The sequence below is a fragment of the Oncorhynchus keta genome, chromosome 13 (genome assembly GCF_023373465.1).
Source record: "Oncorhynchus keta strain PuntledgeMale-10-30-2019 chromosome 13, Oket_V2, whole genome shotgun sequence".
Taxonomy (NCBI): Eukaryota; Metazoa; Chordata; class Actinopteri; order Salmoniformes; family Salmonidae; genus Oncorhynchus; species Oncorhynchus keta.
In genome coordinates, this window is record NC_068433.1 from 43,849,707 (window position 1) to 43,875,250 (window position 25,544).

Here is a 25,544-nt window from a genome sequence, read left to right on the forward strand (position 1 = left end):
GAGCAAGCAAGTGCTGGTGCTGTTTAATTCAGCTAAATAAAGCTGCTTTCACTCTGAGCAGCTCAGCTCATAACGCGGCAACATTCTACTGTACACATCCACTGGCAAAGTAATGAGTCAATGAATCAATCAACAACAGACGCAAACAAACGATGCACATTAAATAAACGACTACAAATCCCTCTCTCTCTCTCTCTCTCTCTCTCTCTCTCTCTCTCTCTCTCTCTCTCTCTCTCAACATAAACTGACCAACGTGTTTTTTTTTTTGACGGGTGTATTTGCAGTCGGACGTCTGAGGAAAAATACACCTGCAGGAGAGTTTTTGTCCAGAAACTCAGACATACAGTTGAAGTCGGAAGTTTACATAAACTTAGGTTGTAGTCATTAAAACTAGTTTTTCAACCACTCCACTATTTCCTTGTTAACAAACTATAGTTTTGACAAGTCGGTTAGGACATCTACTTTGTGCATGGCATAAGTCATTTTTTCCAACAATTGTTTACAGACAGATTATTTCACTTATAATTCACTGTATCACAATTCCAGTGGGTCAGAAGTTTACATACACTAAGTAGACTGTGTCGTTAATTTCCAGAGAATGATGTCATGGCTTTACATTTTTTATTTTTTATTTAACCTTTATTTAACCAGGTAAGCTAGTTGAGAACAAGTTTTCATTTACAACTGCGACCTGGCCAAGATAAAGCCAAGCAGTGCGACACAAACAACAACACAGAGTTGAAAAATGGAATAAACAAGCGTACAGTCAATAACACAATAGAAAAAAGGAAGTCTATATACAGTGTGTGTAAATGGCTTGAGGAAGTAAGGCAATAAATAGGCCATAGTGGCGAAGTAATTACAGTTTAGCAAATGAACACTGGAGTGATAGATGAGCAGATGACGATGTGCAAGTAGAAATACTGGTGTGCAAAAGAGCAAAAAATTAAATAAAAACAATATGGGGATTCCAGTACCCATATCAAGACAACAGTCAGGAAGTTAATAAAGCTTGGTCATAAATGGGTCTTCCAAATGGACAATGACCCCAAACATACTTCCAAAGTTGTGGCAAAATGGCTTAAGGACAACAAAGTCAAGGTATTGGAGTGGCCATCACAAAGCCTTGACCTCATTCCTATACAAAATGTGTGGTGTGGGCAGAACTGAAAATGCGTGTGCGAGCAAGGAGGCCTACAAACCTGACTCAGTTACACCAGCTCTGTCAGGAGGAATGGGCCACAATTTACCCAACTTATTGTTTGTAGTTTATGGAAGGCTACCTGAAATGTTTGACCCAATTTAAGCAACTTAAAGGCAATGCTACCAAATACTAATTGAGTGTATGTAAACTTCTGACCCACTGGGAATGTGATGAAATTCTCTCTACTATTATTGTGACATTTCACATTCTTAAAATGTATTTAATTTATTTATTTACTTTATTTTATTTTACCTTTATTTAACCAGGTAGGCAAGTTGAGAACAAGTTCTCATTTACAATTGCGACCTGACCAAGATAAAGTAAAGCAGTTCGACAGATACAACGACACAGAGTTACACATGAAGTAAAACAAACATACAGTCAATAATACAGTATAAACAAGTCTATATACAATGTGAGCAAATGAGGTGAGAAGGCAGGTAAAGGCAAAAAAGGCCATGGTGGCAAAGTAAATACAATATAGCAAGTAAAACACTGGAATGGTAGTTTTGCAAAGGAAGAATGTGCAAAGTAGAAATAAAAATAATGGGGTGTAAAGGAGCAAAATAAATAAATAAATTAAATACAGTTGGGAAAGATGTAGTTGTTTGGGCTAAATTATAGGTGGGCTATGTACAGGTGCAGTAATCTGTGAGCTGCTCTGACAGTTGGTGCTTAAAGCTAGTGAGGGAGATAAGTGTTTCCAGTTTCAGAGATTTTTGTAGTTCGTTCCAGTCATTGGCAGCAGAGAACTGGAAGGAGAGGCGGCCAAAGAAAGAATTGGTTTTGGGGGTGACTAGAGTGATATACCTGCTGGAGTGTGTGCTACAGGTGGGAGATGCTATGGTGACCAGCGAGCTGAGATAAGGGGGACTTTACCTAGCAGGGTCTTGTAGATGACATGGAGCCAGTGGGTTTGGCGACGAGTATGAAGTGAGGGCCAGCCAACGAGAGCGTACAGGTCGCAATGGTGGGTAGTATATGGGGCTTTGGTGACAAAACAGATTGCACTGTGATAGACTGCATCCAATTTGTTGAGTAGGGTATTGGAGGCTATTTTGTAAATGACATCGCCAAAGTCGAGGATTGGTAGGATGGTCAGTTTTACAAGGGTATGTTTGGCAGCATGAGTGAAGGATGCTTTGTTGCGAAATAGGAAGCCAATTATAGATTTAACTTTGGATTGGAGATGTTTGATATGGGTCTGGAAGGAGAGTTTACAGTCTAACCAGACACCTAAGTATTTGTAGTTGTCCACGTATTCTAAGTCAGAGCCGTCCAGAGTAGTGATGTTGGACAGGCGGGTAGGTGCAGGTAGCGATCGGTTGAAGAGCATGCATTTAGTTTTACTTGTATTTAAGAGCAATTGGAGGCCACGAAAGGAGAGTTGAATGGCATTGAAGCTTGCCTGGAGGGTTGTTAACACATTGTCCAAAGAAGGGCCGGTGTGATCCTAATTTACCGAAGACAGGGAATTTGTACTAGGATTAAATGTCAGAAATTGTGAAAAACTGAGTTTAAATGTATTTTGCAAAGGTGTATGTAAACTTCTGACTTCAACTGTATACTCTGGACCACACCTCATGCACACTTTCCTACAGGCCAATGCAGCTAATATTTGAATACCGCCCAGCCCAGACTTGTCTGAAACACGCTTCTGTAAAAAAAAAACTCTGGATGAAGAAAACTGTCTGGATGCTTAGTATGTTTTATGTATCTGAAATAGGTTCACAAATCAAATAAACTGGATGAAACTTGTTTTGGGTTAGTTGGCGGTCACAAGGCAAATGCATTGGTTCCCATTAAACGCACCTTTCTATAACAGCATCCTAAATGAAATACCTTTTAGATTTTTAAAATGAATCACCCTTTCAGGGACCGAGGAATTTGAACATTTTTACTTTGAAACTGATCTGGGCCCAGTTATCACCTCAGTTGAAAGAATCAGGGAGCATCAAAGAGAGTCTCCTGTGAGGCCACAACTCCATTCCAATACCACTGAGACACAGAGCAGGGGGGCCTTTCAAAGCACAACACCAAAAGAGGACCCGGTGTGCCTGCAAATCGCTTCCCCGCCTGGTGTTTTACAAATTAGCAAACTGGAAGCAGGAGCAGCAAATGCCTGCCTGATAACACACACACACACACAAATATACACACACACCACTCTAAAAACCAGGAGTGATGCCAAGAGTGAGCGAGGGTATATAAATGAAACGCTTCTCATGAATCCTTCCCAAATCTTCCACCTGCTTGATTCATTCACACAGCCCAAATGGCAAAGATGAGGATCTTAACAAATTGACGCTTAAAATCGTGTCCCAATTACATCTAACTACCTATACTACTTTGCTGAGTAGTGTGCTAGCCAGGCTATTAGCAATATAGCAACACTTATGCTGGCCTGAAAGGATGGAAAGAGAGAGAGAAACTAAACTTTCATTCTTTCATTATGTTCTTCCTGTCCCCATGTGTCCCCTCCTTGCACTCAGAAATGCTTCCAATACTTTTCCAACACTACTTTTAACTAACTACCCCCACTATCTTACTTTGAAGCTTGTTCTTTAACTGTATCATTTGAGCTTGCACTAAAAAAAGTTAACTTATCATGCTGTTTTTTCTCTTCCCGTAAGTGCAAATGCTGCAATATTTCTCAAGCATTTCATGAGATGAGGTTTTCAATTTGGGTCTGGTTGGCCCCCACAGCTACAGTCATCATCAGCCCTCTCTTCTCTTCCTCCTGACGACTATACACTACCGTTCAAAGATTTGGGGTCACTTAGAAATGTCCTTGTTTTTGAAAGAAAAGCTAATTTTTTGTCCATTAATATAACATCAAATTGATCAGAAATACAGTAAGTACATTTTTAATGATGTAAATGACTATTGAGGCTGGAAGCAACAGATTTTTTTAATGGAATATCTACATAGGCGTACAGAGGCCCATAATCAGCAACCAGTATCTGGAGCATCAGCATTTGTGGGTTCGATTACAGGCTCAAGATGGCTAGAAACAAAGATTTTCTTCTGAAACTCATCAGTCTATTCTTGTTCTGGGAAATGAAGGCTATTCCATGCGAGAAATTGCCAAGAAACTGAAGATCTCGTACAATGCTGTGTACTACTCCCTTCACAGAACAGCACAAACTGGCCCTAACCAGAATAGAAAGAGGAGTGGGAGGCCCCGGTGCACAACTGAGCAAGAGGACAAGTACATTAGAGTGTCTAGTTTGAGAAACAGATGCCTCACAAGGCCTCAACTGGCAGCTTCATTAAATCGTACCCGCAAAACACCAGTCTCAATGTCAACAGTGAAGAGGCGACTCCGGGATGCTGGCCTTCTAGGCAGAGTTGCAAAGAAAAAACATATCTCAGACTGGGAAAAGAAAAGATTAAGATGGGCAAAAGAACACAGACACTGGACAGAGGAACTCTGCCTAAAAGGCCAGCATCCCGGAGTCAGTCGCCTCTTCACTGTTGACGTTGGAGACTGGTGTTTTGCGGGTACTATTTAAATATCAATTAGCCTTTTAGAATTATAAACTAGCTAACACAACATGTCATTGGAACACAGGAGTGATGGTTGCTGATAATGGGCCTCTGTACGCCTATGTAGATATTCCATAAAACATCTTCTGTTTTCAGCTACAATAGTCATTTACAACATTAACAATGTCTGCACTGCATTTCTGATCAATTTGATGTCATTTTTAATGGACAGAAAATGAGCTTTTCTTTCAAAAACAAGGACAAGTCTGAGTGACCCCAAACTTTTGAACGGTACTGTAGATGATGTGACTGATCATAGGGCCCCTCTTCCTCCTCTTCCTCTTCAACTCGTCTTTTAATGGAGAAAAGCCGTTATAAATCAAATCAAATCAAATTTTATTTGTCACATACACATGGTTAGCAGATGTTAAATGCGAGTGTAGCGAAATGCTTGTGCTTCTAGTTCCGACAATGCAGTGATAACCAACAAGTAATCTAACTAACAATTCCAAAACTACTGTCTTATACACAGTGTAAGGGGATAAGGAATATGTACATAAGGATATATGAATGAGTGATGGTACAGAGCAGCATACAGTAGATGGTATCGAGTACAGTATATACATATGAGATGAGTGTGTAGACAAAGTAAACAAAGTGGCATAGTTAAAGTGGCTAGTGATACATGTGTTACATAAGGATGCAGTCGATGATGTAGAGTACAGTATATACATATGCATATGAGATGAATAATGTAGGGTAAGTAACATTATATAAGGTAGCATTGTTTAAAGTGGCTAGTGATATATTTACATAATTCCCATCAATTCCCATTATTAAAATGGCTGGAGTTGGGTCAGTGTCAATGACAGTGTGTTGGCAGCAGCCACTCACTGTTAGTGGTGGCTGTTTAACAGTCTGATGGCCTTGAGATAGAAGCTGTTTTTCAGTCTCTCGGTCCCAGCTTTGATGCACCTGTACTGACCTCGCCTTCTGGATGATAGCGGGGTGAACAGGCAGTGGTTCGGGTGGTTGATGTCCTTGATGATCTTTATGGCCTTCCTGTAACAACGGGTGGTGTAGGTGTCCTGGAGGGCAGGTAGTTTGCCCCGGTGATGCGTTGTGCAGTCCTCACTACCCTCTGGAGAGCCTTACGGTTGAGGGCGGAGCAGTTGCCGTACCAGGCGGTGATACAGCCCGCCAGGATGCTCTCGATTGTGCATCTGTAGAAGTTTGTGAGTGCTTTTGGTGACAAGCCGAATTTCTTCAGCCTCCTGAGGTTGAATAGGCGCTGCTGCGCCTTCTTCACGACGCTGTCAGGGATTTAAGTCATGCTCCAAGAAATCGATCAAAGCGACACCTCCCGGGACAACATACTTAATACGGAATTACCGACAAACTAGTGTGGAAAGACGAGGGGGAAAAATGTTTCACCTTCTACTGCAGTGGGCTAAATAAGGGTCACACACGGTGTTTCTTTGTAGTTTTAAACAAATCTACTTTGAAACAAACGTATACACCTCACACACATGGTTATGGGCTTAGAAAAAAGAAGACCGTACCATGTCAGATATAGAGTTGAAATGTATTACATTTTTAGTTTGCCTCCCAATATTACACTTTATATACATCACAAAAGACTGAAATATAACAAAAATGTTTGACATAGAAAAACTGGATTTTCGGCGGAATTATAAAATAAATGTTTTATTAATTATAAAATGATGAAAAACTTTAACATTACACCACTAAAGGGCACTTTGGTCATTTGACTTCATTTTAAATGCTCGAACGTGTGTGTGTTCATGCGTGTTTGTGCATGTGTGTGCGTGTGTGCATGTCAATGTGTCTCTGTGCGTGCGTCGATGTGTGTGTTTCTTTGTGCGTGCGTATCTGCGTGCTTGCATTCGTGTGCTTGTGAAGAATCCAGAAGGATGGTTAGAACACAGTTGGTAGAGCAAGGTGCTTGCAATGCCAGGGTTATGTGTTCGATTCCCACGTAGGACCTGTACAAAAAAGTATGAAAATGTATCTATTCTGTCGTGGAAATTCTAATCAATAATGAATGGAGACAAGGTCAATCGCCAATCAGGATATTACTTTATTCAAAACATATTAATAAGGAAAACATGTCACACCACACACACAAGTGGATGATGTGAGTGCTCTGCAATAACGATGGCTGGTCGATGAACCATCCTTAGATGATTTGTTGAGAGCCCCGACACAAAGAATACAAAGATCTTTTATAGCAAAGATACACCCCTTTTAGTCTACATGACAGATGTGTGGAATGGGTCACAAGTTTAGGATTCATATGAAACAGTATCTGCTGTAAAGACTGTTCTTGTTGTGTGGAAACATCATTATCCATACCCGAGACATTTCCACCCTGGTACCTCCCAGTACACAAACACCAACTCATTCTATGGAATGCGAGGACAAGACCATCATAAATCAGTCGCTAGAGTTACATCTCAGAAGCTCCTCTCAGTTCACACAGACAGTAGAGTTCGAAGAACATGATTATGTTGCATAAAACAACCATTGGATGCAATAGCTGTCACTTTCTGACCTTTATTTCTTTTGTTTTGTATTTATTTAGTATGGTCAGGGCGTGAGTTGGGTGGGCAGTCTATGTTTGTTTTTATAGGTTTTGGGTATTTCTATGTTTCGGCCTAGTATGGTTCTCAATCAGAGGCAGGTGTCATTAGTTGTCTCTGATTGAGAATCATACTTAGGTAGCCTGGGTTTCACTGTGTGTTTGTGGGTGATTGTTCCTGTCTCTGTGTTTGTGCCAGATAGGACTGTTTAGGTTTTCGCACATTTATTGTTTTGTTAGTTATTTCATGTCTAGTTCCTTTATTAAAGAACATGAATAACCACCACGCTGCATTTTGGTCCGCTTCTCCTTCACCACAGGAAAACCCTTACAATAGCAGTATTAAAACATAATCTTGTATTTTCCCCACAATAATCCACTACTCTAAGCCGCTCTGATACGAGCGTCTGCTAAATGACTCAAATGTGAATGTAATCTAGACTGACATTATTTACTGAGCAACTAAGAAAGATAAACAGGGATACAGTACTATATGTTCCTGAAGGGCAGACTGCATGGACATAAGAGGGACAATCTATAGGTAGCTTTATCATATATGAATGAGGCAGCTCATCATGCTATGGTTGACAGATTAGGCAATCATAAATGGCTGTACTGTAGTTCGCCTTTAGCGTAGCTACTGTTGTCATGGATGGGAATAATAGAAAAATATTATGCTCCGGGCCGTGGACAGATGAAAGGGACATCATATTATGTTGGATTTGGTTATTGTTCTATAAATATGAATAATGTGGACTATTCCGGACTGTTCTAATGTAAAGTAAGTGTCTCATCTCCATCTCTTGTCCTCCAACTCTCACAATCAAGAATTTCAAGACTCACAGTGAGAACTCCGTAATGCAGCAGAATATCTAACAGCGAGTTAGCTACAGTGAGTTTAAACTCCATGTCATTATCCTGTTGAATGTTCCACATAAGCTTATCGCATATTAACATAGTTAGCCTTTATTTAATTTTAGTTACTGTAATACACAAACACAAAACAATGTATGTTTTCAATTAATTAAGAAATTGTAGATCAGAAAATTAGCACCTCGCTAGTTTTTGTGCTGCAAGTGGTAGAGAAAAAGCACACGCACACACACAAACACGGTTGTTGCTCATTTGGAGGACTGTGTGCCTTGGGTAGAGGGGGGGACCATAGGCTCACCACAGGACAGTAATCAACATCTGCAGCCAGTGTCCCCTGCGGTCATTACAGTCTCAGAGGGCCTCCCAAAACCTCCACACACGCCCACGTCATCTCCCACCATGAGCTCCACATCAAAGGTACACCCCCTCCCACAGCACCTGTCGAACCCACACCTGCTCTTCCAATGTTTCCCCAAGCAACACATTGGCATACTGCCGTGTGACCCGCCACACAAAAAAAATACAGCCTTCCCATTCCCAAACATACAGACACCAGGACCAACAGCATACGGTCACCGCGTATACCCTAGCAAACACCAGGAGAAGAGAGGGAACGAGAGAAACACACAGAGGGAGGGCTAGCGAATGATTAAAGGCCACAGGATGAATTGAAGACAAGCTCAGGCCTTTGCATAGAATAACCTCGATAGTCTCATCTCTCAGGAAATGAAACTACTCTCACAAATAAAACTATCCGAGTTTGAAGACCGCATTAAATCACATTCTTCAAACTAATCATCTATTTCCTGAAAAACAGCCTAATATGATGACTGATCCACTGCCAACCAACCAGTGTCTCTTTGGTGTGATTGTAGTGGTCATGGTTATCCTACACGTATGCCCGGAAGGACAGTTTAGGATATGCTGTCGTTGTTTCATTACTAACAAAGTGAATTTATTTCCGTGTCCCCCCAGGCAGTAACTATGGTATACAGTACTGTACATAATGAAAAAGTCGAGAGACAGATGTGTTGATGCCGTTGTTATTATTGTGTCATATGACGTCAGAAACTCATGTTTCTTTTACTCTCTGTTCCATGAGCGAAAGCTTGAGTTCAATTTGCTCTCCTCCAGAGATGGCCATTTGCATTTATTTAATTTCTCTCTCCCGAGGCAGGAAAATACAAAAGGAGGGAAAGATGGAAGAGCGAGGGAAGTGTGAGAGGAGAGAGAGATGGGCAAAGAGGGATGGATAGAGAGTGAAGGGAGAAGGAGGGAAGGGAGAGAGGGAGAATAAGAAGGAGAGAGATGGAGAGGGGAGATGGGGAAAGACGGAGAGATAGAGAGTGGGAAGGGAGAAGGAGGGAAGGGAGAGAGGGAGAATAAGAAGGAGAGAGATGGAGTGGGGAGATGGGGAAAGACGGAGAGATAGAGAGTGGGAAGGGAAAAGGAGGGAAGGGAGAATAAGAAGGAGAGAGATGGGAATAAGAAGGAGAGAGATGGAGAGAGATGGGGAGATGGGGAAAGATGGAGGGATAGAGAGGGGAAGGGAGAAGGAGGGAAGGGAGAGGGAGAATAAGAAGGAGAGAGATGGAGAGGGGAGATGGGGAAAGACGGAGAGATAGAGAGTGGAAGGGAGAAGGAGGGAAGGGAGAGAGGGAGAATAAGAAGGAGGAGAGATAGAGAGTGGGAAGGAGAAGGAGGGAAGGAGAAGGAAGGAGAGAGGGAGAGATGGGGAAAGATGGAGGGATAGAGAGAGAGATGGGGGAGAGGGGAGATGGGGAAAGATGGAGAATAAGAAGATAGAGAGTGGGAAGGGAGAAGGAGGGAAGGGAGAGAGGGAGAATAAGAAGGAGAGAGATGGAGTGGGGAGATGGGGAAAGACGGAGAGATAGAGAGTGGGAAGGGAGAAGGAGGGAAGGGAGAGAGGGAGAATAAGAAGGAGAGAGATGGAGTGGGGAGATGGGGAAAGACGGAGAGATAGAGAGTGGGAAGGGAGAAGGAGGGAAGGGAGAGAGGGAGAATAAGAAGGAGAGAGATGGAGTGGGGAGATGGGGAAAGACGGAGGGATAGAGAGAGGGAAGGGAGAACAGCAAACTAAGAAGACTGAGGCAGAAAGAGAGTCTCAGAGAGGAGACAAAAATATGTAGATGGAGAGAGATGGAAGACAGAGAAAGTAGAGGGAGGGGTGGAGAGCAAACTAGGAGAACAAACACATTGATGTAGTCATTAATAATCTATTAATGTATTGACCTTTTGAATGACAGGAGTGCTGGTTAGTGGCTAAGCTAAGCTACTACACAGTTCTTGTGTTTGACACGTTGTTGCAGAGAGAGAGAGAGAGAGAGAGAGAGAGAGAGAGAGAGAGAGAGAGAGAGACTTTGTGTCTTACTTTATTGAGCCATCCTCATTACACTAAAAACAACACACATACACCCCCACCCCCCTAAAGCACATTGTGTGCCACCACAACCTCCACACAATCACATTACAAAGTACACAACAACACATTACAAATCACCCTCCAGCACCACATTTACAACCCTCCAGCGCCACATTACAACCGTACCCCCCCCCTTAGGGCACCGTCACAACTTGCACAAAGGTCAGGTGTCACAGCTACATACTGCTCCCGTCTAAAAAATACTGCTGCCTAGCTGTGTGTGTATTTGCGTGCGTGCGTGCGTGCGTGCATCCATGCACAAGTGTGGGCTTGTGTGTGTGTGTGTATGCCTGCCTGCCTATGTGTGCACACTCGTGTTGCGTTCATGTTGCGTCAGTGTTGTGTGTCTGTGTGTATGTGCATTCATGTGTTTTGTGTCCTTGCGTGCGAGAGAGAGAATGACAGAAAACCTTCTGGAGTTTCATTCCACCATCATGATATGCTTGACTTACTTTTCTCATTGTTTTGGAGTAGAGATTCTGTATTCGGGAAAATCTGTCAAACATTCAGACACCCAGGTCTCAGCGCTCAGTTAAAAAAACATTTAGCAGAGACTCTGAAAGGTGTTTTTTTTCTCCCTCAAATGACTCAGTATTTACCTGTGGTTTGACAGCGTGGAATGGAGCCGCAGCGGTTCCATTCTGTTTTCCAATACAACCTTGCCGTCTCACAATAAAGCAGTGTTATTTCCCACCACGGTCAATGCCAGGCTCCTGTCTGAAATATAACAACTCTGAGAACTCACACAGCTTCAAGTCAAAACATGCTGGGTGTTACAATACAAACATATATTTGTCCACGGTGGGTTCAGGGACAACAGATCAACAGATTTTCAACAGATTGAAAAGGGCCAGTGTGTTTTGGGGACTCTGCTGGTGCATGGGGACACTAATTGAAAAACATGTTGTGTGGGGCTGTCACCAGGTCAGAATAAGTATTGACTTCCAAACAGATTTGCACGTTGATTTACTTCAAGAAACAAATGAGCGTATTTGTCAAGAGACAAATGACATTGTATTCTGTGAAACTGTGGAAGTGTGGAAGTGCTGTTTGGTGTTGGTAGCTGAAAAGATAAGTATTTACTCATCCAAAAGAATGTTTTGTTGATTACCGGGACATTGATGTAGTCATGAATAATCTATTCATGTATTGACCTATTGAATGACAGGAGGTTAGTGGCCGAGCTGAAACACTACAACGTTCATGTGTGTGACACTTTAAGTCCAACCAAAAACATAGAGACCCAGAAAACCTGAGTCTTCACTATGGTGAATCACTAAAACAATAGAGAAATACACTACAGAAGAAGGAACAGCACGTCAGAAATCAACTCAATGTCATTGAAGAACCCATAGACTCGAACCACTTCTGGGCAAATTGGAAAACACGAAACAAACAACAACACAAAAGAATTATCTATCCAAAATGGAGGTGTATGGGTAAACCACTTCTCCAATATTTTTGGCTCTATAACAAAGAACAAACAGCAAAAGAATATACATGATCAAATACAAATCTTAGAATAAACTATTAAAGACTACCAGAACCCAATGGATTCTCCAATTACCTTGAATTAACTACAGGTCAAAATAATATATAATATATATGCCATTTAGCAGATGCTTTTATCCAAAGTGACTTACAGTCATGTGTGCATACATTCTACGTATGGGTGGGCCCGGGAATCGAACCCACTACCCTGGCATTACAAGCGCCATGCTCTACCAACTGAGCTACAGAATGACCTAAAATAAAACCCCTCCAACCCAAAAAGGCCTGTGGTGTTGATGGTATCCTGAATGAAATGATCAAATATACAGAAAACAAATTCCAATAGCCTACACTAAAACTCTTTAACATCCGCCTTAGCTCTGGCATCTTCCCAAATATTTGGAACCAAGGATCGATCACCACACAATTCACAAAAAGCCTTTGAATCAATAAGGGTCTGCTATACAAATTGATGAAAAGTGGTGTTGGGGGGAAACATAAGACATTATAAAATCCATGTACACAAACAAGTGTGCGGTTAAAATTGGCAAAAAACAACATTTTCTTCCCACAGGTCCGTGGGGTGAGACAGAAATGCATCTTAAGTCCCACCCTCTTCAACATACAGTGCCTTGCGAAAGTATTCGGCCCCCTTGAACTTTGCGACCTTTTAACACATTTCAGGCTTCAAACATAAAGATAGAAAACTGTATTTTTTTGTGAAGAATCAACGACAAGTGGGACACAATCATGAAGTGGAAAGGCATTTATTGGATAATTCAAACTTTTTTAACAAATCAAAAACTGAAAAATTGGGCGTGCAAAATTATTCAGCCCCTTTACTTTCAGTGCAGCAAACTCTCTCCAGAAGTTCCGTGAGGATCTCTGAATGATCCAATGTTGACCTAAATGACTAATGATGATAAATACAATCCAGCTGTGTGTAATCAAGTCTCCGTATAAATGCACTGCACTGTGATAGTCTTAGAGGTCCGTTAAAAGCGCAGAGAGCATCATGAAGAACAAGGAACACACCAGGCAGGTCCGAGATACTGTTGTGAAGAAAAAGCTTTAAACATCCCAAGGAGCACTGTGCAAGCAATAATATTGAAATGGAAGGAGTATCAGACCACTGCAAATCTACCAAGACCTGGCCGTCCCTCTAAACTTTCAGCTCATGCAAGGAGAAGACTGATCAGAGATGCAGCCAAGAGGGCCATGATCACTCTGGATGAACTGCAGAGATCTACAGCTGAGGTGGGAGACTCTGTCCATAGGACAACAATCAGTCGTATATTGCACAAATTTGGCCTTTATGGAAGAGGTGCAAGAAGAAAGCCATTTCTTAAAGATATCCATAAAAAGTGTTGTTTAAAGTTTGCCACAAGCCACCTGGGAGACACACCAAACATGTGGAAGAAGGTGCTCTGGTCAGATGAAACCAAAATTGAACTTTTTGGCAACAATGCAAAACGTTATGTTTGGCGTAAAAGCAACACAGCTCATCACCCTGAACACACCATCCCCACTGTCAAACATGGTGGTGGCAGCATCATGGTTTGGGCCTGCTTTTCTTCAGCAGGGACAGGGAAGATGGTTAAAATTGATGGGAAGATGGATGGAGCCAAATACAGGACCATTCTGGAAGAAAACCTGATGGAGTCTGCAAAAGACCTGAGACTGGGACGGAGATTTGTCTTCCAACAAGACAATGATCCAAAACATAAAGCAAAATCTACAATGGAATGGTTCAAAAATAAACATATTGTTAGAAAGGTGGCCAAGTCAAAGTCCAGACCTGAATCCAATCGAGAATCTGTGGAAAGAACTGAAAACTGCTGTTCACAAATGCTCTCCATCCAACCTCACTGAGCTCGAGCTGTTTTGCAAGGAGGAATGGGTGTCAGTCAAAACTGATAGAGACATACCCCAAGCGACTTACAGCTGGAATCACAGCAAAAGGTGGCGCTACAAAGTATTAACTTAAGGGGGCTGAATAATTTTGCAGGCCCAATCTTTCAGTTTTTGATTTGTTAAAAAAGTTTGAAATATCCAATAAATGTCGTTCCACTTCATGATTGTGTCCCACTTGTTGTTGATTCTTCACAAAATATACAGTTTTATATCTTTATGTTTGAAGCCTGAAATGTGGCAAAAGGTCGCAAAGTTCAAGGGGGCTGAATACTTTCGCAAGGCACTGTATATATCAACGAATTGGCGAGGGCACTAGAACAGTCTGCAGCACCCGGCCTCACCTTACTAGAATCTAAACTTAAATGTCAGCTGTTTGCTGATGATCTGGTTATCACGACTCCTACCGAAGGTGGCTCCTCTTCCTGTTCGGGCGGTGCTCGTCACCGGTCTACTAGCTGCCACCGATCCCTATTCCATTTTCTGTTGGTTTTGTCTTTTTAGTTACACCTGTTTCTTGTTTAAGTTTAGTTGGGCTATTTAAGCTGGTCGGCCCACCTGCTCTTTGTGCGGGCTTATTTTTCCCCACTGTGTTTGTGTGTGGTAGTATGTTGATAGCGTGTTTCGTTTTGGGGTTTTCCCTCTAGACTTGTTAGGTCCTGGTTTTGGGTATCGGGTTTGTTGCGCCCGTGAGTTTTGGCGCGATTTTCCACGTGCCTAAATAAAGCACTACTCAGTACTTTCAGCCTCCTGCGCCTGACTCCGCACCCACTACACTTAAGTGCGTCACACTGGTGCTTCTGTCCCCAACCAAGGAGGGCCTACAGCAGCACCTAGATCTTCTGCACAGATTTTACCAGACTTGGGACCTGACAGTACATCTCAGTAAGACCAAAATAATGGTGTTCCAAAAAAGTTCCAGTCGCCAGGACCACAAATACAAATTCCATCTAGACACCATTGCCATAGAGCACACAAAAAAATATACATACCTTGGCCTAAACATCAGCGCCACAGGTAACTTCCACAAAGCTGTGAACGATCTGAGAGACAAGGCAGGAAGGGTCTTCTATGCCTTCAAAAGGAAGATAAAACTCAACATACCAGTTAGGATCTGGCTAAAAATACTTGAATCAGTTATAGAAACCATTACCCTTTATGGTTGTGAGGTCTGGGGTCCACTCACCAACCAGGAATTCACAAAATGGGACAAACACCAAATTGAGACTATGCATGCAGAATTCTGCAAAAAATATCCTCTGTGTACAACTTAAAACACCAAATAATGTATGCAGAGCAGAATTTAGCCAATACCCGCTAATTATCAAAAGCCAGAAAAGAGCCGTTAAATTCTACAACCACCTAAAAGGAAGTGATTCCCAAACCTTCCATAACAAAGCCATCACCTACAAAGAGATGAACCTGGAGAAGAGTCCCCTAAGCAAGCTGGTCCTGGAGCTCTGTTCACAAACACAAACACACCCCACAGAGCCCCGGGACAGCAACACAATTAGACTCAACCAAATCATGAGAAAACAAAAAGAGAATTACTTGACACATTGGAAAGATTTTACAAAAAAACAGAGCAAACTAGAATGCTATTTGACTCTAAACAGAGAGTACACCGTGGCAGAATACCTGACCTCTGTGACTGACCCAAACTTAATGAAAGTGAGCATATCCTTGGTATTGAGAGAGGCTGCCAAAGGCAGACTTGGCTCTCAAGAGAAGACAGGTGTCTGTGACTATCATTAATTGTGAAGACTGCTATTATCAAGTCAATTCCTACGATATCATAACCGCCATCGATAAGAGACAATACTGTGCAGCCGTATTCATTGACCTGGCCAAGGCTTTCGACTCTGTCAATCACAACATTCTTATCGGCAGACTCAACAGCCTTGGTTTCTCAAATGACTGCCTCGCCTGGTTCACCAACTACTTCTCTGATAGAGTTCAGTGTGTCAAATCGGAGGGCCTGCTGATTTCTGGCAGTCTCTATGGGGGTGCCACAGGGTTCAATTCTCGGCCGACTCTCTTCTCTGCATACATCAATGATGTCGCTCTTGCTGCTGGTGATTCTCTGATCCACCTCTACGCAGACGATACCATTCTGTATACTTCTGTTAAATTAATTAACCTCCAGACGAGCTTCAATGCTGTACAACTCCCCTTCCGTGGCCTCCAACTGCTCTTAAATGCAAGTAAAACTAAATGCATGCTCTTCAACCGATCGCTACCTGCACCTGCCCTTCCATCCAGCATCACTACTCTGGAAGGTTCTGACTTAGAATATGTGGACAACTACATATACCTAGGTGTCTGGTTAGACTGTAACCTCTCCTTCCAGACTCACATCAAGCATCTCCAATCCAAAATTTGATTTAGAATTGGCTTCCTCTTTCGCAACAAAGCATCCTTCACTCATGCTGCCAAACATACCCTCATAAAACTGACCATCCTACCGATCCTCGACATCAGTGATGTCATTTACAAAATAGCCTCCAACACTGAGAATGAGCGGGAAGGACAAATCGGATTCACTACAGACAGTTTATGATGATATTCATGGAAGTGCTAATCCTTTACACAGGAACAGCAGCTCATTCGATAATAATTGCAATATATATATATATTTACGCCCGTATGTCATTGTTGTCTTCTCTGTTGGAATCCTCGATCGTCCTGTAGGGTTCATCAGAGTCTCTGGTTAACTTTCCCAGAAATCACAGTGTCTATAGACGCTTCGGCGGTTGACGGTATTCTCGTTCTAGACTTACATAATTAGCGAGCTGCAGACTAGTAATTATACGTCTAAGATGTGCTCTGTGAGTGTAATGTTTACTGTTCATTTTTATTGTTTTATTTCTCTTCTGTATATTATCTACTTAACTTGTTTTAGCAATGTTAACATATGTTTCCCATGCCAAGAAAGTCGCTTGAATTGATTTGAATTGAATTGAGAGAGAGAGAGACAGAGAGAGAGAGAGAGAAAAAGAGAAGAGAGAGAGAGAACAGGATGGAGAGGCAGAAATAGACTATAAATAAAAGAAGGAACAGAACACTTTATTTGGATGGTCAACTGCATGTCTGAAGGGAAAAATGAAGCTTAGAGAGAGGAGAACTGGGGCAAGTAGGGAGGGGAGCAGAATGTTTGAGGTGCTGGTCAGGCACTGGGGAGATTGGAAGCCTTTATTAGGGCTTTGTGAAGGCTTTGACACAGAGCCAGGGATGGACCGGTCAGAGGGGGGAGGAAGGAGGAGAGGATGAGGGGCTTAAGTGAACGAGGGGGATAACGTGGCAGGAGTGAGAGGAGGACAGATCAGTAAGGGAGTGGGGGGAGGAAAGGGAGAGAGAGGAAGGGAGTGAGGGGTGAGGGTGTGGTGGGGTGAGGAGTGATGGGGTGGGGTGGGGTGGGTCAGGTGAGTGGAGGGGGGAGACTACACTACAAAGAGTTCCACCAGGACTCCAAATCAAATTCAGCTCACATTCCATCCCTTTCTACATCTATCCATCTATCTCTCCCCTGGCTCCATCCTTTCCTTTCATCTCTATCTCATGAATACTCCTTCATTCCCCTCTTTACTTTATCTGCTCTCACTCCGTTCATATTGACTAAACTTTCAATCACCCTGTTTGGCTTATTAGAGATTCTTTATGAGAGTCCCATCGGTCCCTCCTCCTCTCCTGTATGATAGAGTTGACAGGAAGTGTTTGGGAGATGCTGGTTGGCTGGGGGTTACTTTTTGAAGAGGGGATAAAAATGGGGAATAGGAGATACCGAAAGACTTGGTCCAATAGGGAGAGAGTTAGAGGAGCAATACGAATTAAAATAAATGAAACTTTCATACAGCACATGACCACAATATAAAATAATAAGAGTTATTAATTTCCAAAAGCAGGGGAGATCCACAGGTCTGGGAGGCATAGGGGGAGGTGTCCTAAATTCAGGCCCACTCCAGGCTGTCATGGCTTTGGCGGCGAGGCTCGGGAGGCCCTGGCTATCCATGGTGGTACTGTACATCAATGGTGACTGACATGGTCATTATGTGGACTTGGGGAACGGCTGTCAGACTAATGCAGCATACTGGTCCCAGCGGAGGAACACAGAGGTACTTGCCGAGGGAGGTGGAACAAACACAGGAGCAGAGGCTGTTTCACAAGCCTGATTGTTATTGCACAACAGTACACATGCTGTACACACATATACATGGAGTGTTAATTGTGTGTGTGTGTGTGTGTGTGTGTGTGTGTGTGTGTGTGTGTGTGTGTGTGTGTGTGTGTGTGTGTGTGTGTGTGTGTGTGTGTGTGTGTGTGTGTGTGTGTGTGTGTGTGTGTGTGTGTGTGTGTGTGCGTGCACGTATGTGCATGAGTGTGTGTGGCAATGATGAAAATCTGTAGCTTTATCTCTTGTAAAATGTCAGGCACAATGGGAATAGAGTAGACTGCTGCAAGGATGCAGACAAACATGGAAAAAGAGTGAAGAAAAGAGGGGAGGTGGAGAGACAAAGAGAGGTAGACAAAGATTGACAAAAAGAGGTTGAGACAGCAAGATAGATTGGTGATCGAAAGATATGTAGAACGACTAATAGGGAGTGACAGAAAGAGAGATAGAGGTAGAGTGATAGAAAAAGAGGTAGAGGTAGAGTGATAGAAAGCAAGAATGAGGTAGAGTGATAGAAAGAGAGGTAGAGGTAGAGTGATAGAAAGAGAGGTAGAGGTAGAGGGATAGAAAGAGAGGTAGAGGTAGAGGGATAGAAAGAGAGGTAGAGGTAGTGATAGAAAGAGAGGTAGAGGTAGAGGGATAGAAAGAGAGGTAGAGGTAGAGTGATAGAAAGAGAGGTAGAGGTAGAGTAATAGAAAGAGAGAGAGGTAGAGTGATAGAAAGAGATGTAGAGGTAGAGTGATAGAAAGAGAGGTAGAGTGATAGAAAGAAAGAATGAGGTAGACTGATAGAAAGGTAATTTGAGGTCGTCTCTCTAAGAGGGAGGGAGAGTGAGAAAAAATAGATAGAAAGGTAGTGAAAAGGAGTGAAAGAAAGATGGGTAAAGAGAGATATAGAAAGATAGGAAGAGAGATAGAGGTAAAGTAATAGAAAGACAGGTAGAGGTATAAAGGCAGAGAGGGAAGCCTGCCAGAAACAGCAGGGATAGGGCAGGTTTGATGCGTTAACCTTTGCCGAGCCCAGCTGTGATTTCTTCCGTATTTATAATCATTAGGTCTCCTCTACTCCTCCGTTCCTCCTCCCCTCCTTCGTTCCTCCTCCCCTCCTTCGTTCCTCCTCCCCAACTCTCCTGCTCCCTCTGCTAGAATAGATGAGCTGGGGCAATGGCGGTAAAAACGGGAACGCAGATCGGAAAAAAAAGGCAAAACCACCCTCCCATCCGGGCAGAGAAGGAGAAGACAATCCTAACGGTCGGGCTATTTAGAAAGAGATGTAGTTGCATTCTGAATGATTAACAGAATAATGGATCGACAGAGTAATGGCCTTTCATATTGTATCAATATACACTGGCTGTACAAAGCATTAGGAATAGCTGGTCTTTCCATGACATAGACTGACCAGGTGAATCCAGGTGATCACTTCAATCAGTGCTGATGAAGGGGAGGAGACAGGTTAAAGAAGGATTTTTAATCCTTGAGACAATTTAAACCCTTTCCTGTAGTCAAACGAACAAATTGCCCTCTAGTGGCCCCATGGATGGAATGTTATTAATATTTTTCATGAATTCATCATTAATTAAAAAACATTTTTTTAAACCTGACGAAATCCGATGTCTCTATGTCAAACGGTTTTGTTATATTTCTGTCTTCTTGTACAGGTACAAGTCAAAAGTCTGGACACACCTACTCATTCCAGGGTTTTTGCTTTATTTTTTACTACTTTCTACATTTGAGAAAAAACACATATGGAATCATGTAGAAACCCCCCAAAAAGTGTTAAACAAATTGAAAAAATATTTTAGATTCTTCAAAATAGCCACCCGTTGGAATATAAAGAAGGATTTTATCTAACAAAACGACCATGCATGTTGTATCTGGGACCCTTTGGATTGCAAATCAGAGGAAGATTTTCAAAAAGTAAGTGAATATTTCATCGCTATTTGAGATTTTATGAAGCCTTGTGCTGGTTTAAAAATATATATTGATGTGGGGCGCTGTCCTCAAACAATCGCATGGCATGCTTTCGCTGTAAAGCCTATTGTAAATCGGACAATGCAGTTAGATTAACAAGAATTTAAGCTTTTAACTGATGTAAGACACTTGTATGTACCTAGATGTTTAAAATCTATAATTGTTCAGATTATTTATTTGAATTGCACATTCTCCAATTTCACCAGAAGTTGTCGACAGGTGTCCCGCTGGCCCTATTAAGACCACCAAGAAACGCTGTGTGACCCTGATTTAGCAGTTACAGTTTTTTCCAATTGCTAACACACTAAAATGACATGAACAGCACAATTATTTAAACTGACACACAGAGAGCAAACCTCTTCTCAAGTCTCCAAAAGTCTAAACACATTTTCTGCTTTACACACATTTTGCAATTCAAAATGGCACTTTTTAAATGCACTGCACACAGTTCTCTGCATAAGACACAACAATCTGACATTAAGTCACATGTTTGCCATTTCAAAACACTGCCATTCAAAATGACACTACATGAGCTAATTGGCCAACACATGTGCCACCTGGCCAAACACCTCAATGGTTAATTGTTACCACTTCAATCAGGAAGTAAGCACTATGAAAAGACCACAGGTGAGCGAGCACCTTTTGTTTTACAACAACATTGGAAGCTGTTGCAGAGAGAGGAAGAGGAAGAGGGAGGGTGAGAATGAGAGGGGAAGGAAGAGTGAGAGGTATGGGTAGAGCTGGTAGAGTAGTTCATGGCCAAAGAAGAAAACATCTTTCAAATGAAATCAGAGAAACCTTAGTTGATCATGTCATCAACCAAGGGTTGACAATGTGAGAGGCTGGACAGAGAGTGCAGCCCAACTTGAGCCGTTTCACTGTCGCCTGTGTCATCCGAACATTTAGACTGGAGTAGAGGTATGTAACCAAAATGTCTTTCACACTATGTAGTACACCCCATGCCATAGTGTATCAGTTGGGTGACACCTGTTTACTTCATGAATGGCTGATGTCATACACTGACTGCACAAATTTCCTGTAGAATTTACTCTACTGTGGGGGAAATATCTTTAGGCTGCATTGTCCAAGCCCTATATTTTTGTTTTTTTGTTTTTCTAAAGGACTGAGAGACGCAACCATGGTAGAGGAAGGGGCCAAATGTTCACTGGGGTACAGGAAGCTAAGATTGTAAACTTGGTTTTGGAAAATAATGAAATCAGATTACGAGAAATTCAAAGCCACATCATCCAAGACAACACCATATTCAACGAGTCAGTCTGTCCACATTGGCTCGCGTTCTCACGCGAAACCAAATCAGAATGAACCAACTTTATAAGGTGCCGTTTGAGAGAAACTCTCAAAGAAACCAAGAGGTCAGACGAGCATATGTGGATGTAAGTACAATATTGACTGCAGTACACTACAAGCAACATTGTTTCCCAGTGTACTGGATAACACCATATTGACTGCTTTTGTTCTTTGTTTTCAGGGAGTACTGGAAATGGATGCTCATGCAATCCCACATGAGTTCATCTTTATAGATGAGGCTGGGTTCAACCTAGCAAAGACCAACAGAAGGGGGAGAAACGTCATTGGCCACAGAGCTATTATAGATGTTCCTGGCCAACGTGGTGGGAACATCACGATGTGCGCTGCCATCTCCAATACGCATGGGGTCCTCCACCGTCATGCCAACCTTGGACCATACAACACAGCCCATATTCTCACATTTCTGGACAGACTCCACAACATTCTCATTCCACCAGAGCGTATGAATGATGCAGACCATCAAAGAACCCGGTACGTTGTAGTATGGGACAACGTGAGCTTTCATCGTGCAGCCCCAGTCCAAAACTGGTTTACTGACCACCCACCATTTCTCGTGCAATACCTCCCACCATACTCACCATTTCTGAACCCCATAGAAGAGTTGTTTTCGGCATGGCGGTGGAAGGTATACAACCAGCAGCCCTTTGTGCGCATGCCTCTTGTGCAGGCCATGGAAGAGGCATGTGATGAGATTGATGTGGGTGCGATTCAGGGATGGATAAGGCACTCGAGGCACTTCTTCCCTCGATGTCTGGCCAGGGAAGATGCTGCCTGTGATGTGGACGAGGCGTTGTGGCCAGACCCAGCTGTGTGGCAAGATGCTGCCTGTGATGTGGACGAGGCGTTGTGGCCAGACCCAGCTGTGCGGCAAGATGCTGCCTGTGATGTGGACGAGGCGTTGTGGCCAGACCCAGCTGTGTGGCAAGATGCTGCCTGTGATGTGGACGAGGCGTTGTGGCCAGACCCAGCTGTGCGGCAAGATGCTGCCTGTGATGTGGACGAGGCGTTGTGGCCAGACCCAGCTGTGTGGCAAGATGCTGCCTGTGATGTGGACGAGGCGTTGTGGCCAGACCCAGCTGTGCGGCAAGATGCTGCCTAATTATTTTTCTTGCCTCTTTTTTTCGCTATATTTTTTCTGCACATTTTTTCTGCAATTTTCTTTTTCCGTTTACTGTTTTTTTGTGAGCACATTTTTGTTCAGTCCAATGTAAATATATCTGCTGTGCATATGTTGCACAATGTTACACTGACTTGTTTCAAATGCATGTGTGTGTATCTGCAAATATTTCTGTGCATCTGAAGATTTTCTACAATTTGAACTATTTTAGTATTATGGCAAAGCATACTAAAGATGAGAGTGCTTTTCATTATGCCCAACATTGTGTACTTGGTTAGCCAAAAATCTGGTAATATGAATGAAGTGTGTGCCATTTCGTGCAAACGTTTGATTTTGATAATGCTATATGTAGTTTTGGTTGCAGTGCTTCATTTCGCAGGATATATGAGGTATTTTGCAGTTTGGGTGTGTGGTTTTGGGAATTGTGTTAAGTATTTTGATAAAACCAGCCTAGTTTGCAAAATTGTGTTTTAGCAATTGGGAAAAACTGTAAAGGTTAAGACATGGATTGTGTATGTGTGCCATTCAGAGGATGAATGGGCAAGACAATATATTCCTGTGCCTTTGAACGGGGTATGGTAGTAGGTCTCAGGCGCACCGGTTTGAGTGTCTCAAGAACTGCAACGCTGCTGGGTTTTCATGCTCAACAGTTTCCCGTGTGTATCAAGAAATGGTCCACCACCCAAAGGACATCCAGTCAACTTGATAAAACAGTGGGAAGCATTGGAGTCAACATGGGCCAGCATCCCTGTGGAACACTTTCGACACCTTGTGGAGTGCAAGCCTCAACAAAATTTGAGGCCGTTCTGAGGGGCTGTTCTGAGGGGTGGCAACTCTATTAGAAAGGTCTTTCTAATGTTTGTATTCTTGATCTCAATACAACATTGATAAATGTGTACAAACTCTGGTGCTGCATTATATGTTCAGGAATATAGGCCTGGACCGTTCAGGGACAACTTCATGCAGAAAAAGACACATTCAACAGCAACACAATCACAACTCTGGCATATTTACATTGATGTGATCACTGAAAAGGTTGATTAATGTGCACTGTGCAAGTAAGTCAGTCTAATAGTCCCATGCTTAGTGAGAGGCATTAGGAGGAGTCCCAGCACTCCTGGTAATCAGGTCAGTCTCTCTTAATTACCCATCATCCTCCAGATCCAATTAAAACCATAGCCTTGTTAAACTCTCTCTCCCTCTCTCTCCCTAGCCTCACCATGCCTCATCCTTCCATCTTTCTCTACTCTCCATCTCTCTCTCTCGTCCTCCATAGCCAAGCCTCCTCTCACACTCTCCATTTAATGACAGTCTACCACTGGCTCTTGCTTCCCTTCCTTCCCCCTCTCACTCTCTCCTTCCCTCACTCTCTGACTGTCAATCTGTTCTAAACCATCCTTGGGTATCCTCATTTCTCCCCCTAACTCAATGTATGTTCCCTCCCTTCTCTCTTCCCTTCTCCAGTCTGTCCAGAACTGTCACGTCACTGTCCTCTGTATTGTTCATGCTGTGGTCTTGTCTCAGAGAGTTTTCATGAATCATGCCTGCTCCGTCCCAGCACACACATCACTTAATCAACTTAACCTCTATTGGTCCCGGGTTTTAAAAAATGCGCACTTAACCAGAGTCCCTTATTGGCTATCAGAACAGAAAGACCGCAGCAAACCACTGACAACTACCATCTTCAATATCACCGCACTACATTCATAAAAGGCTACACACTCTTATTTTAATTAAAAAAATAAAAAATAAAGGTGTTATCTAGAACCTGAAAGGATACTTCGGCTGCCTCCATAGTAGAACCCTTTGAGGGACCCTTTCCATAGACCAAAAAGGGTTCTCCTACGGGGACAGAGGATACAGATGACCTAAAGATGTGTTATAGAATTGAACTCAACGTGTCATCTACAAAAGCCTGGAGTTGACTTCCTATCTAAGTCCTGTACTAGACGGAAGGACTTATAGAGAGAAGAGAAGGCATATTGAAATTTCAGGATCGGCTGTTTGAGTTAAACGGAGGTCCTTCTCTCCAGTGGGACTCCCTCGGGTGATTCTTTACAGCATTATGGCATCCTGTCTGGGGAAGAGAGATGGGAGGTGTCCAGGCAGACAGTTTGGCTGACTAGAGCTCGACTATAGGAAGGCCATTCTCAACGCAGTCATCCGTTGTGATAATAAATACTAGCATTAGCGATATTACTGTTTAACGTAGATGTTCTATTTTCTCCCGAGATTGCAAGAGAATTTCTATGTTCATGTAGTGTCCATCAGTTAGGAATGTTTTAACCTCTGTGTTGAGAAATAATGTTTTTACCGCCAGTTTCTGGTGCAAAGAGCTGTTCACCAACAGATCACGTCAGTTCCAGAACCAAAACCAGAGAAAAGAGGCGGGCAGCCTGACGGAGCCAGGTATCACGGGCGATCTGCGATATAGCTTGATTATAGCTCAATCGGAAAATACCTATACATTTGAACGCGGTTCTTCAGCGAATCCAGACCTAACGCTCTCTTTGTTTTTGTCTCTGTATGCCCCTCTCTCTTACTAATGCTCTTACTCTTTCTATCTCACCTTCTCTCTCTCTCTCTCTCTCTCTCTCTACTACCTTATATCTCTCCCTCTCAATCTCTTCACCCTCCCATCACCAGGGCATCGGATAACAAAGCCAGACAGAGGGGTTCATCTCGTGAGCTTTTCCCCCGGGGCGATGCTCCAATCTGGGGCAGAGAGTGAAGCAGAGTGGCCCTCTCAGTGAAGCTGTGTTTGACTACGATGATGATGATTTGTGCATTCCTGCGTCCATTCGAAATTGCATTCCTGTGTGTGTCACACTACTATTCAACTCTCAAGTTCAATTAGGGATTTCAAACCGTTTTTGTTTCAGTTAGAGTATCCCATACACACAAAGTATAGGTCATAAGTTGATACAAAGAACATTTAACTTCACCAGTA

The 25,544-nt window shown here is 42.8% G+C and overlaps 1 protein-coding gene across 1 annotated transcript; it reads left to right on the forward strand.

Annotated features, from left to right (window-relative positions):
- The first annotated feature begins 20,676 nt into the window (after nt 1-20,676).
- Nucleotides 20,677-24,143, forward strand: LOC118392572 (uncharacterized). The gene is made up of 3 exons (XM_035784629.2): nt 20,677-21,066; nt 21,270-21,542; nt 21,638-24,143. Exons 2-3 carry the CDS (start codon nt 21,468-21,470, stop codon nt 22,574-22,576), a joined length of 1,014 nt encoding a protein of 337 aa, XP_035640522.2. The 5' UTR covers nt 20,677-21,066; nt 21,270-21,467; the 3' UTR covers nt 22,577-24,143.
- Nucleotides 24,144-25,544: the final 1,401 nt, after the last annotated feature.